A 10,824-nucleotide genomic window follows, 5' to 3' on the forward strand; every position below is an offset into this window, starting at 1 on the left:
ACCAGAAACAATCACAGGACAATAAATAAAATACTATAGCATGTAACATGTAGCTTAGCTTTAGAGTGAAGGAAGAAGAGCGGGAGGGAGGAGTTACTGTTGGTCAGAGTCAGAGAGATGGTCACCACTACCAGTATCTTCACTACCTTTGCTTTGTCACACATGTTCTGGTCCATGTTTAACATCAGTGCACCATCAAGTGTGACGCCATTGTTGCAGCTTTTCAGTGGCGTGACGTCATCTTTCTATCATCTCCATGGTGATGATATGTTCAAACACGTGATCCTTTCCCCGTGACGCACTTTGAAGCTCCCTTGACACGGACACAGCCGGCGTGATCGTGGTCCTTCACCACGTGACTGTTTCCGGTGAACGATCAGCTGATCGAGGGTGTCTTATTTTGAAAAGCTCAACCGGAAACGCACCGCCCCATTTCGGGTGACTTCCCAGTCGGGCTGTCCGTCTCGTCATCAGCGTGGATTCGGGTCAGGTGTGATGTTCGCTTCCGTTAAAGCTCCGTGTCACGCGCCAGGGCGCGCGGCGGGGTTTTACGCACGTGGTTCCGAGTGATTTTATCCATTTTAACCCGTTCGTTCCCTGCGCCACGCAGCTCCGCCTGTCACCCTGACTCAGCTGATTCCGGACCGGCCGCGAACCCCGATGGCGTCGGCCACCTCCACCCCGCTGCCCGGCGTCAGCCCGGTGTGCCACACGCGCATCCAGGAGAAGGAGGACCTCCGGCACCTGAACGACCGGCTGGCCAACTACATCCAGCGGGTCCAGGAGCTGGAGGCGGAGCGGACCTCCATGCTGGCCCTGCTGGAGGACCAGGACGAGGCTAAGCGGGGCGAGACGGAGCGCGTCCGGCGGCTGTACGAGGAGGAGCTGGCCGACGTGCGGAGTGCCCTGGACGAGCTGGCGGGGGAGCGGGCCCGGCTGCAGGTCGACCACGGGAGCCTCTGTGAAGACCACCGGACGCTCCAGACCAGGTGACGTCACAGATCTACAGAACGTTCGAACCCAAATTAGAATTTAAAATCCAAGTCTGAAATGTTTCAGAGCTTCTATGTTTTGAGCATCGTTTAGATTTGAGGCAGAAGCTGGTTTCTAGTCAGGACCCCCCTCTGGATGGGTCTCCTCAGTCATGACTTCAGTACTGTCTGGAAGGTCGGGTCCACATCCACAGAACCGGAGCCTGGAGGAAGGCTCCTGCACACCTATCCAGAGGGGGCAGTGTGGTCTCCCAGGATGCTTGCTGCTTCCTGTGGACGTCGATGATGTTTGGGCAGGATCCCACCACCAGGTGCAGGGTGGTTCCTGGACTGCTGTGATGTTACTGGTCTAGGTGTCCCCAGAGGTCCAGGTGTCCTCTGGGGGGGGGGCAAAGACCCACATTTGGTTTCAGAGGTCTGACCTTCAAGGAAATCTAGAGGTGGATTTCTTTGTGGATGAAGGTGTTGAACCAAACTGAGAAGGCGGTCTGGTCTTGTTGGTGGTCTGGACTTGTGGGTGGGCTTTGGTGTGACCTGGGTTCTGTCTGTTGTCAATCAGGGCCCAGAAGAAGGAGAAGGACCTGGTCCATGCCGTGGCCCAGTGGAGGGCGGCAGAGGTGGCTCTGAGCTCCAGGGAGGCTGAGGTCTCCAAGCTGCTGACGGAGAAACGGGGCATGACGGACGACCTGGCTGACCTCCAGGGACACGTGGAACACGTATGTATCGACGCTGGGTCTACACGGTTGGAGGACTGACCTCCTGGCCTGCCAGTGTCCTCGGGGCTAGACAGGGGGACCAGTCCATAGGGCATGGGCCTGCCCGTGTCCTCGGGACTGCTGTGGGTTCCTGTCCTGTATCGTGGGGTCAGGGAGGGGGGTTGTTTGAATCTGTCTCTGGTAGCAGTAGACACCTGGAGTGGGTTCTGACTGGACCATTCAGAGGAGTGTTTCCAGTCAGGAACGTGGAGAACATCCTCTGTGTTATCCAGGAGATGAGATGGTTGGGTCTGTGGGTGTCCTTGATGTTCTGTAGTGCCCCCTTGGCCACCAGACCTCATTAATCTGGTTTACACTCTGATTGTGATGGAGGTGGAAGGGACGTTGGCAGATACCAAGAACCAGCTCACCACGGAGATTCTGAGGAGGGTGGACATGGAGAATCAGGTGCAAACACTGAAGGAACAGCTGCATCTCCAGAGGAACATCAGTGAGCAGGTCAGTGGAATTTGGTGGAACCTCTGTGACTCTCCTGCCTGTCTTGTATCCACACGGCTGTTCACACGTGTTCCAGGAGATGTCGGCGGTTCAGAGCCGCCACGAAAGCCGTCTGGCGGAGGTGGTCTCTGGACGGCAGCGTGAGTTCGAGAGCAAACTGGCCCACATGATGCAGCAGCTCCGCCAGGACCACCAGGCCCAGCTGACGCAGTACAAGGAGGAGATGGAGCGCACCTTCAGCTCCAAGGTGAGGATTGCCATCTGGACCGCCGTCTAGACCAGCACCGGGAGGCTTCACATCCGCTGGACATCGGCATTGTGGGGCTTTTGTTTTAGGTTGTTCAAAGTAGAACGTTCTGCTTTACAGTTACAGATTACCCAGGAGGCCTCAGTGGAGAGAACTGAAGAACTGGAAGCCACCAGGCTAACAATGGAGTCACTAAGCACCCAGTTCCAGCAGCTCCAGAAACATGTAGGTACAGTGTATTAGGTCTGGTAGCATGTCTGTTGGCTGTTAGCATGTCTGTTGGCTGTTAGCATGTCTGTTGGCTGTCAGCATGTCTGTTGGCTGTCAGCATGTCTGTTGGCTGTCAGCATGTCTGTTGGCTGTCAGCATGTCTGAATCCTTCACCAATGTTGAACTAGATGCTTCAACAACTTCATGACATCGTCTTCTAGACCAGCGGTCTCCAAACAGTTTAGCGTCATGAACCGGTCTCTATGGTGTGGTGTATAAATCCAATTAAAAACAATACGACAAGCAGAAAAACTTTTATTCTAATACTAAAAATAAACGTGAATCCAGTTTGTATCAAATTTATTAGCGGCGTCCTCGTAATGTCACGCCATTTGTTTCTTGTTTGTTTTGCTAGCTTTGGAGTTTCAGTTTAGCTGTAATGTATTCTGTATTAGCGGCCGGACGGCTCCTTTAAGAAGGCAGTCATGTGTCCGAGTCAAGCATCTCCACAAGCGTCAAGACTGACTCATAGACCGATGTGGAGGAGAGAATCCACATCTGTCTGACCGGTACCTGTCCACAGCCCAGGGGTTGGGGACCGCTGCTTTATTTGGTAGTATTTGGGGCACAACATTCAGCATGCCTCTTAGTTTAATGAGTTGAATTTCCATAGATGACTAGTCTTCATCTGCTCTTCATCACTAACCTGGATAGGGGTAACTGTCTGGCCTTGCTCAGAGTTTAAACTTCATCCCTCCTTCAAACAGTTGAACCTCTTCCTCGTTGAAATTACTTTGGTGGGATGGCTGAAGGTGTTTCCTGTTGCAATCAACATTATCTGAAAAGCTTAGGTGGAGTCGGTTTCTCTTGATCTAATCCTCATCTAACTCTCCATTGGGTCAAACCATCAGACATCCACATGTAATGGAAACCTGTTGACGTCCTGCTGTATTGTGTGGCAGATGAGGCTTATCATGTTGTTCCTGTCAGAAAACAGTGCTGGAGGGTCGCATCCAGGATCTTGAGAGGACTCTGGACAGGGAGCGTGATGCTTGGCGGCAGCAGATGTCCCAGAAAGACCAGGAGCTGCTGAGCGTTAGAAGCCAGATGAGCAGCCAGCTGGAAGACTACGAGAACCTTCTGGACATCAAGCTGGCCCTGGACATGGAGATCAGCGCGTACAGAAAGATGCTGGAGGTGGAGGAGCAGAGGTAGGTCCCTGCTGGAGAAGCGGGGCGTGATCAGTGTCTCATGGGGTTCCATGGGCCCTGGTGATGGCGGGGCCACTGGAGGTTTGGCTTCAGCTGACCTTAAATTCCCTTTCAGGTTGCACCTGTCGCCAAGCCCCTCCAAGCCAGCAGCTGCACCTGGAGCGCAGGAGCGCCGTACCGTCCGAGGGAGGAAACGGAAGCTGGAGGGCGTGTCAGGCAGCTCCCCCGCCTGCAAGATGTCCAGTCGGTCGTCAGGCCGCGGGGCCGTCAGTATAGCAGAGGTCGACGTCAATGGAAGATACGTGAGACTGAAGAACAACTCTGACACGGTAAGGATGTAGGCAGCTGCTCGTTAGCTTCACCGGTGGGACTCCACCTGGAGAAGGTCTGGAGGAGCCTGGGAAAGAACCCCACCCTAAACGTCCTGGTGGGCAGCGTTTAAGTCTGCTGTCCGCCCTGCAGGAGCAGCGGTTGGGCGGCTGGGAGGTGTGGAGGACGTACCCCAACTTGAGGGACATCTCCTTCCACCTGCCCTCCTCCTGTGTCCTGGCTGGGGGGCAGACGCTGACGGTGAGTACCCCAGTCCCCCCTCCATCAGCTCAGAGTTCATCATCAGGTGGGTTAACTGTGTGTGTGTCTCAGATCTGGGCGGAGGGTGCTGAAGCAGAGGCAGACCTTACAGACTTGGTCCTGCAGGGCCACAGGAGCTGGGGGGCTCGTTCTGATATGAAGGTGGTCCTTCTGAACCCTGAGCATGAGGTCAGTATGTCATAAACTAACTTACCAGAACTAGTAGACTGGTATAAACTTGTAGTATGTAAGTGTAATCCACACACCTGTCTGGATCACACCACTAGTGCCTATAACCCGCTTCAGTAGAACAACCGTCACATCCTGCACAGGACAAGAAGGAACGAGGCTGGAACTGTTACCCAGTAAGCATCAGGCTGCTGGTGTGGGTTCACCAGCAGACAGGACCACGTCCCCCTGGAGGCTCAGATCACATTCTGGAGACTGGTCAGGAAGAGCTCCAGAAGTGAGAGGGAGGTGTTACACGAGATGGAATGAGGCCTGTGGAAGCTGAAGACGATCGATGTTTGGAGAGTCACGAGGAAGCTCAGTGATCAAGGTGTGAGGAGAGGTCTGCTAGTTAACAGTTTATTTGAAGGGTAACATGCCGAAGGTTAGAGATGGACAACGCTGGCTCACATGGAGGTGGGGCGATTACCTCTGGTTGGGTCTGCCATCGTAGAAGATTGATCTAGCTTTGATATGAAAGGAGAGTAGACTAGTAGAGGTAGAGGTAGGCTAGTAAAGTAAGAGTAGATTGGTAGAGGTAGAGTAGACTGCATTGCCCCGAAGGTGTCAATATGCTAGTGGTTAGCTAGTAGCATCCTGCTAAGCTAACATCTCCTAGAGGACATGTATTTCATATTGACTGATTTCTGCTCTCAGGTCAATTTTCTGATGGAAAAAGGAAACAGCTGTGTGCAGAAGCAATGCATTCTGGGACGCCAGAGTGTGTGCACTTCACATGCTACCTCCTACCGTTTTAGAAGTCCAAATGGCTGCACATCCTACCGAGACCGTCTAACGTTCAAACACAACTGGTCTCAAGGTTCTGGTTGTATCTGCTGTGACGCTGATGGACATCGGATGTCGTTACAGGAAGTAGCTGAGGGCAGGATGAGCTCGCGGAGCAGAGGGGACAGAGCTGAACTGCATCTTGACGAAGACCTAGTTGCTAGCGGTGGCCTCCAGCCCTTTAGGACACAGGTGAGCAGTCCTGGGTCGGACCGGTAGTCAGACAGGTCGGGTCAACGTGATGGAGGTCCTGATCACTATCAGAATTTACTTCTCATTCGAAACGGAACGTTGAAGCAATGGGGTTTGGCCTTGGTCTTAAATGTTGAGGGTCAGGGGCGTGTCCTCCAGCGGGTATTAATGTCATTAGCCGTTAGCTCAGTAGCTGGTGGGTGGTGTTCTGGACCGCTGACTCTTCTTTTTTCTGCTTGCACTTAAGCCAAAGAAAAAGAAGTGTTGTTCCCTGTCCTGAGAGGGGGGCACGGTCTAACAGGTGAGGGGGGTGGACTAACGGGTGAGGGGGATGGGGCTAAGCCTTGGCTTCTGCTGCTGTCTGCTGCTTTTTGCCGGCCGATGCATGGCTTGTGTAGCTCACCCTATATTGACTAGGGCGGGGGGGCCTGTGGATTGGGGCGGGGCCATGGATTTCTTTTACTCCCCTCAACACTGAAAAAGAACTATTTATCCACATGAATAAATAAACTGGGAGCGTCTCTGAACCTCCAGATCCACTGAGGTCATCAGGAGGTTTTCCTTTCGGTTCTGTTCATCGCTTCATAAATGTTTGACCTGCGTCTCAGTCAGTCTCCATGCCGATGGCGAGACAGACTAAAGGAAGTGGTCGCGTCCCTCCTAACTGCCCTACTCGTTGTCCACACCAGCCGGTCCTGCTGGAGTCTGTTGTGTCTTGCCTCCTGGACCAGGCGGTCTCTGCTTCAGCTTCTGCTCCATGTTCATCACCACGTCACGCGTGTCCATGACATCATGACCAATCATAACGGCTGTTTGTTTTTGTTTTCAGAATCCAACGAAGGACGGGATTTGTTTGAGTATGTGATGGGCTTGGCGAACCTGATGGGTGTTTCTTTTCAATAAAATAAAGATTGTTTGCTTCAGGTCCTGGTCTGTCTGTCATATGGGTTAATCTTAAATAGTTGGAGTTGATTCCAAACGGAATTTAAATAGCGTTTTTTTCTTAAATGATCTGAACCTGTACGCCCAACTAAAGGGTTAGGAATGAAAGGTGTGGATCGTTGTTAATGAAAACCATGAAGACGGGGACACCTGGACCAGCTGCGGGTCTACCTTCTCTTCAAAGATCAACTTTTCTTTATAGAGCACTTGATCACATCAGCAGATGTTTCAAAGCTTTACCAGAGAAACCACCCAGAACAAGCATAAGAGACAGCTAAAGCTTCTATCTCTTGTTCTATTCCTATAGACCCGACAGGTTACCAGTAATCCTGCATCCTCAGATCGAAGAGCCCTGGGAGTTGATACACTTCAATGAGATCTTCCATATAAGACTGAGCCTCACAGTGAAGAGCTTTATATGTGATCATGAGGATTTTATTCTAGATTTAATCTGGAGCCAATGTAAGGATGCCAGAACAGGAGAGATGTGTTCTCTCCTCCCAGTTCGAGTCAGTATGCAGGCAGCTGCATTCTGAGCTAATTGTAGAGTCGTAATGGAGGAGCTTGAACAGCCCGATAAGGAATTTCAGTAATCTAATCTACAAGTAACAAATGCTTGAATGATGTTTTCTGAGTCTTTATAGGATAAGAAATTTCTAATTTTAGCTAGGTTTCACAAATGAAAGAAGGCTGTCTGAGATAGACTTAACATGAGAGTCAAAGAACAGATCTAGGATCAAAAATCACTCCAAAGTTCCTGACATCATTAGTAAAAGATAGAGCAATGTTATATAAGTGAATTGCAATGTAACTTTAGCTTTGTTTCTGTTCAACATTAAGAAATTGTGAAGCATCCAGGATTGAATATCTCTTAGGCAGGTTTCTAGTTAGTTGGTCAGATTTGTTTAATTGATAAATGTAATTGGGTATCGTCTGCATTACAGTGAAAATTAGTGTTATGTTTTCTTATATTTCCCAGTGGTAACATCTTTGAGGTACTCCACAGGTAAGAGTTTCTCGATCTGAAGATTTATTTACATGAACAAACACTGACTGACAATCCTCTAACAGATGATTCTCCGACAGGTAGTCATTTAGCTGTTTGGCCGCTACGTTCTCTAGAATCTTAGACACGAATGGCAGATTGGAGATCGGCCTGTAGTTTGAGAGGAGGTTTACGTCTAAGTTTGGTTTCTTAAGGAGGGCCTTGATCACAGCCACAGGATTGTGGCACATAACCTATTTTTAAGGACTGGTTAATTATTGACAGTATGGGTTTATTTATTGGTAATACCTCTAAGAACCTACTGCTCAACCTGGAGCAGGAACCCAGAATGGAAGACCCGTAGCAGGTTAGTTTATGGTGACTAACATTGATCTGAACGACTGCCGGAGCTGCAGAAGCCTTGGTTCGCTTTGAGCTTCATGCATCCATGAAGAAACACTGAAGACAAGCTGATCACATTTGAATGAAGCTGATTGGCCTGGAGATGGACTTTAGTGCCTGATGGAAGAACATGAAGAACAAAGACTCACAACCAGGAGAAAATCCCCACAGGAAGTCATGGTTCTGACAACCAGCAGGAGGTCTATGTCTCCTAGACCCTCTGCCACGACCAACTCAGATGAATAGAAAGAAACTGATAATCCTAATCCTGAAACTGATAACCGATAATCCTGAATGATCTCTGAATTCATCTGATGGTGTTGAAACATGGGTGGAGTCTGACATGTCCTCGTCCAGCTGGATGTCAGCATCTGTCCACAGAGAAGACTGGAACGGTTGGTAGACCTGCTGGTCTAACTGGTGTCGCTGCGCCTGATTGGCTGGTTTCCTCACCTGACTAGAGCCTTGGAGCCAATCTGTGAGGTGTTGTCAGGAGGAAGATGAGGAACAGATGAGATGGAGGTCCAGTACATCCCAGCAGAACCACAGGTGGATCGCCTCCATGACACCAATGCGGTACTTCACACCGATTGAGACCCTACAGAGTTTTGAACCCATGAATGAGCATCTCTAGAAAGACTGAATTTCTACTGATGTTATAAAATACTGGATTATTTTTAAAGTCTAAAACCATCGTTACAGAAGGTTTAACACCGACCCATAAAAGACTACAAACATGGCCGCTGGGATGTCAAAGACATTCTGTAATGCAGCGCTAATGGGTTATGTTAGCGTCACAAATAGAAGGAGGTCTGGACACAGACCCGGGTCGGCGCCTCAGGACTGTTTGAAGTCAGGGATGGGTTCCTGAGTCTTATCAGGCCCCCCAGGTCTGATGGCAGTGCTGTCGGAGGCTTTTTATAGAGCACAGATAAGAGGACTGCTAGAGCCAAGAGGGGGAGAGGGGCCCAGATCAGACTCCGGACCAGAGAGGAGCCCAGATCAGACCCCAGACCCGAAACCCTCTCCAGGGTGAAGTTTTATTTAAGCAGACCCTTAATGACATTCAGGACGGCTCCAGAACCTGTTGGGTCCTGTGTCCTAGTCCATTTAAAGAAGTCCCCCCCCCCCACCCGTGCCTTGGGGGACTAATCTGAGACGTCTCTATCAGCCAGCACCCCTCCAGGAGTGGACGCTGATGTCTCGGCTTAAAATGGACCCCAAGACAAGAGGGGTTAGCGCTCATGTCAAGTGGACGTCATTATCTGGGACAGACGGCAGCAGCCCCCAGAGGCGGGGCCCCCCCTTGGTACCGCCCCCCCCTTCAGGGAGGAGCCGTCCTCTGTCCTTCATCCAGGGAGCTTCTGAGTTCCCATTCAAGACGCAGCTTCTGAAAGACGAGGTGGACAGAAGGTCAAATCCTTCACCAGACAGAGACGTAGACCGGAACCGGTCCGGACCAGACCGGCCTCCCCCAGGCAGCCGGTACCCCCAAGGGTAGCCGGCGGCCGCGGGCCACCATGACGGAGTGGACCCTGCTCAAACGCCTGCTGGACGCCGTCCACCAGCACTCCACCATGATCGGGCGCCTGTGGCTGACGGTCATGGTGATCTTCCGGTTGCTGGTGGTTGCCGTGGCGACGGAGGACGTGTACGCCGACGAGCAGGAGATGTTCGTGTGTAACACGCTGCAGCCGGGCTGCCCCACCGTCTGCTACGACGCCTTCGCCCCCATCTCACAGCCCCGCTTCTGGGTGTTCCACATCATCAGCGTCTCCGCCCCCTCCCTGTGCTTCATCGTCTACACCTGGCACCGCCTGTCCAAGACGTCCCCCAGCACCGCCCACAGCCAGGGTCCGGGGTTGGGGGCCGACCCGGTGCAGGACGGCCCCGACGTGGGGCAGCGGCGGAGAGAGGCGCACGAGGCCGGCTGCGACTCGGACAGCTGCTCCGTCCACTCCCACAAGCACCTGGCAGACATGCTTCAGGGCACCGCAACCCACGGCCTCCAGAGAGGGGGCCCCGACCACACGGGGGGGACCAGGAGCCACGCCCGGGACGGGGACGCAGACGGACACAGCGTCCCTGGAGGCGTCCTGTCCAGGTGCTACGTGGTCCACGTGCTGCTGCGAGCCGTCCTGGAGGCGGGCTTCGTCCTGGCCCAATGGAAGCTGTTCGGGTTCCAGGTTCCCGCCCACTTCCTGTGCCGCTGGGCGCCGTGCGGCCCTGCGGTGGACTGCTACGTGTCCCGGCCCACGGAGAAGACCGTCTTCCTGCTCTTCATGTTCTGCGTGGGCGTCTTCTGCATCCTGCTCAACCTGCTGGAGCTCAACCACCTGGGCTGGAAGAAGGTCCGCCAGGTGCTGGTGCTGAGGGGGGGGCCGCCTTGGGGCTGTCGCCCCGGTGCCCAGGGGGGCTACGAGACCCTCCCCCTGGACAGCCCGTCCATCACCAGCACCACCTCCCTGCCCACTCTGGACCTGGTGATGGGCCACCGGCCCCTCTGGACCTGTGCTGGGAACTGTGAGGTGATGAAGGGCCCCGGGGGGGCCAGAGGTGAGGACGAGGAACTCAGGAGACAGGACTCACACAAAGGGGAGCGGCAGACCCCCCGGAGCAAGACAGACGGCAGGGGGTCCAAGCAGAGGGGTGCTGAGGTCTGGATATAAACACCACCTGGGGCCCTTAGGTGTGGGGCCCCTTTCTTTGTTGTTTCCTTGTTGACATGGGGATGGGTGTGTCCTCAGCAGTTTGTTGTTTTCTTGTTACCATGGAGAGGGGCGTGTCCTCAGCAGCTGTGCCCCCGCCCCGGTGCTCATTAAAGGTGTGAACCAGTTGTACCAGT

The 10,824-nt window shown here is 52.9% G+C and overlaps 2 protein-coding genes across 3 annotated transcripts; both read left to right on the forward strand.

Annotated features, from left to right (window-relative positions):
* Window positions 1-426: 426 nt before the first annotated feature.
* On the forward strand, window positions 427-6,573 carry lmnl3 (lamin L3). 2 transcript variants are annotated; one of them, XM_068315316.1, is made up of 12 exons: window positions 427-490; window positions 611-989; window positions 1,552-1,708; window positions 2,081-2,206; window positions 2,283-2,453; window positions 2,574-2,678; window positions 3,654-3,874; window positions 3,990-4,203; window positions 4,337-4,444; window positions 4,517-4,633; window positions 5,543-5,650; window positions 6,480-6,573. In XM_068315316.1, the coding sequence occupies exons 2-12, from the start codon at window positions 661-663 to the stop codon at window positions 6,513-6,515; spliced, it is 1,692 nt and encodes a 563-aa protein (XP_068171417.1). In that variant the 5' UTR covers window positions 427-490; window positions 611-660; the 3' UTR covers window positions 6,516-6,573. The 2 variants fall into 2 exon arrangements, with proteins under 2 accessions (XP_068171417.1, XP_068171427.1); XM_068315326.1 differs by adding an exon at window positions 5,898-5,951 and having other exon boundaries at window positions 429-989.
* Window positions 6,574-9,386: 2,813 nt separating this feature from the next.
* Window positions 9,387-10,648, forward strand: LOC137598337 (gap junction delta-2 protein-like). The gene has a single exon (XM_068318409.1). It carries the CDS (start codon window positions 9,500-9,502, stop codon window positions 10,646-10,648), a length of 1,149 nt encoding a protein of 382 aa, XP_068174510.1. The 5' UTR covers window positions 9,387-9,499.
* Window positions 10,649-10,824: the final 176 nt, after the last annotated feature.

Source organism: Antennarius striatus, chromosome 1, assembly GCF_040054535.1.
Source record: "Antennarius striatus isolate MH-2024 chromosome 1, ASM4005453v1, whole genome shotgun sequence".
In the NCBI taxonomy this organism is placed as follows: domain Eukaryota; kingdom Metazoa; phylum Chordata; class Actinopteri; order Lophiiformes; family Antennariidae; genus Antennarius; species Antennarius striatus.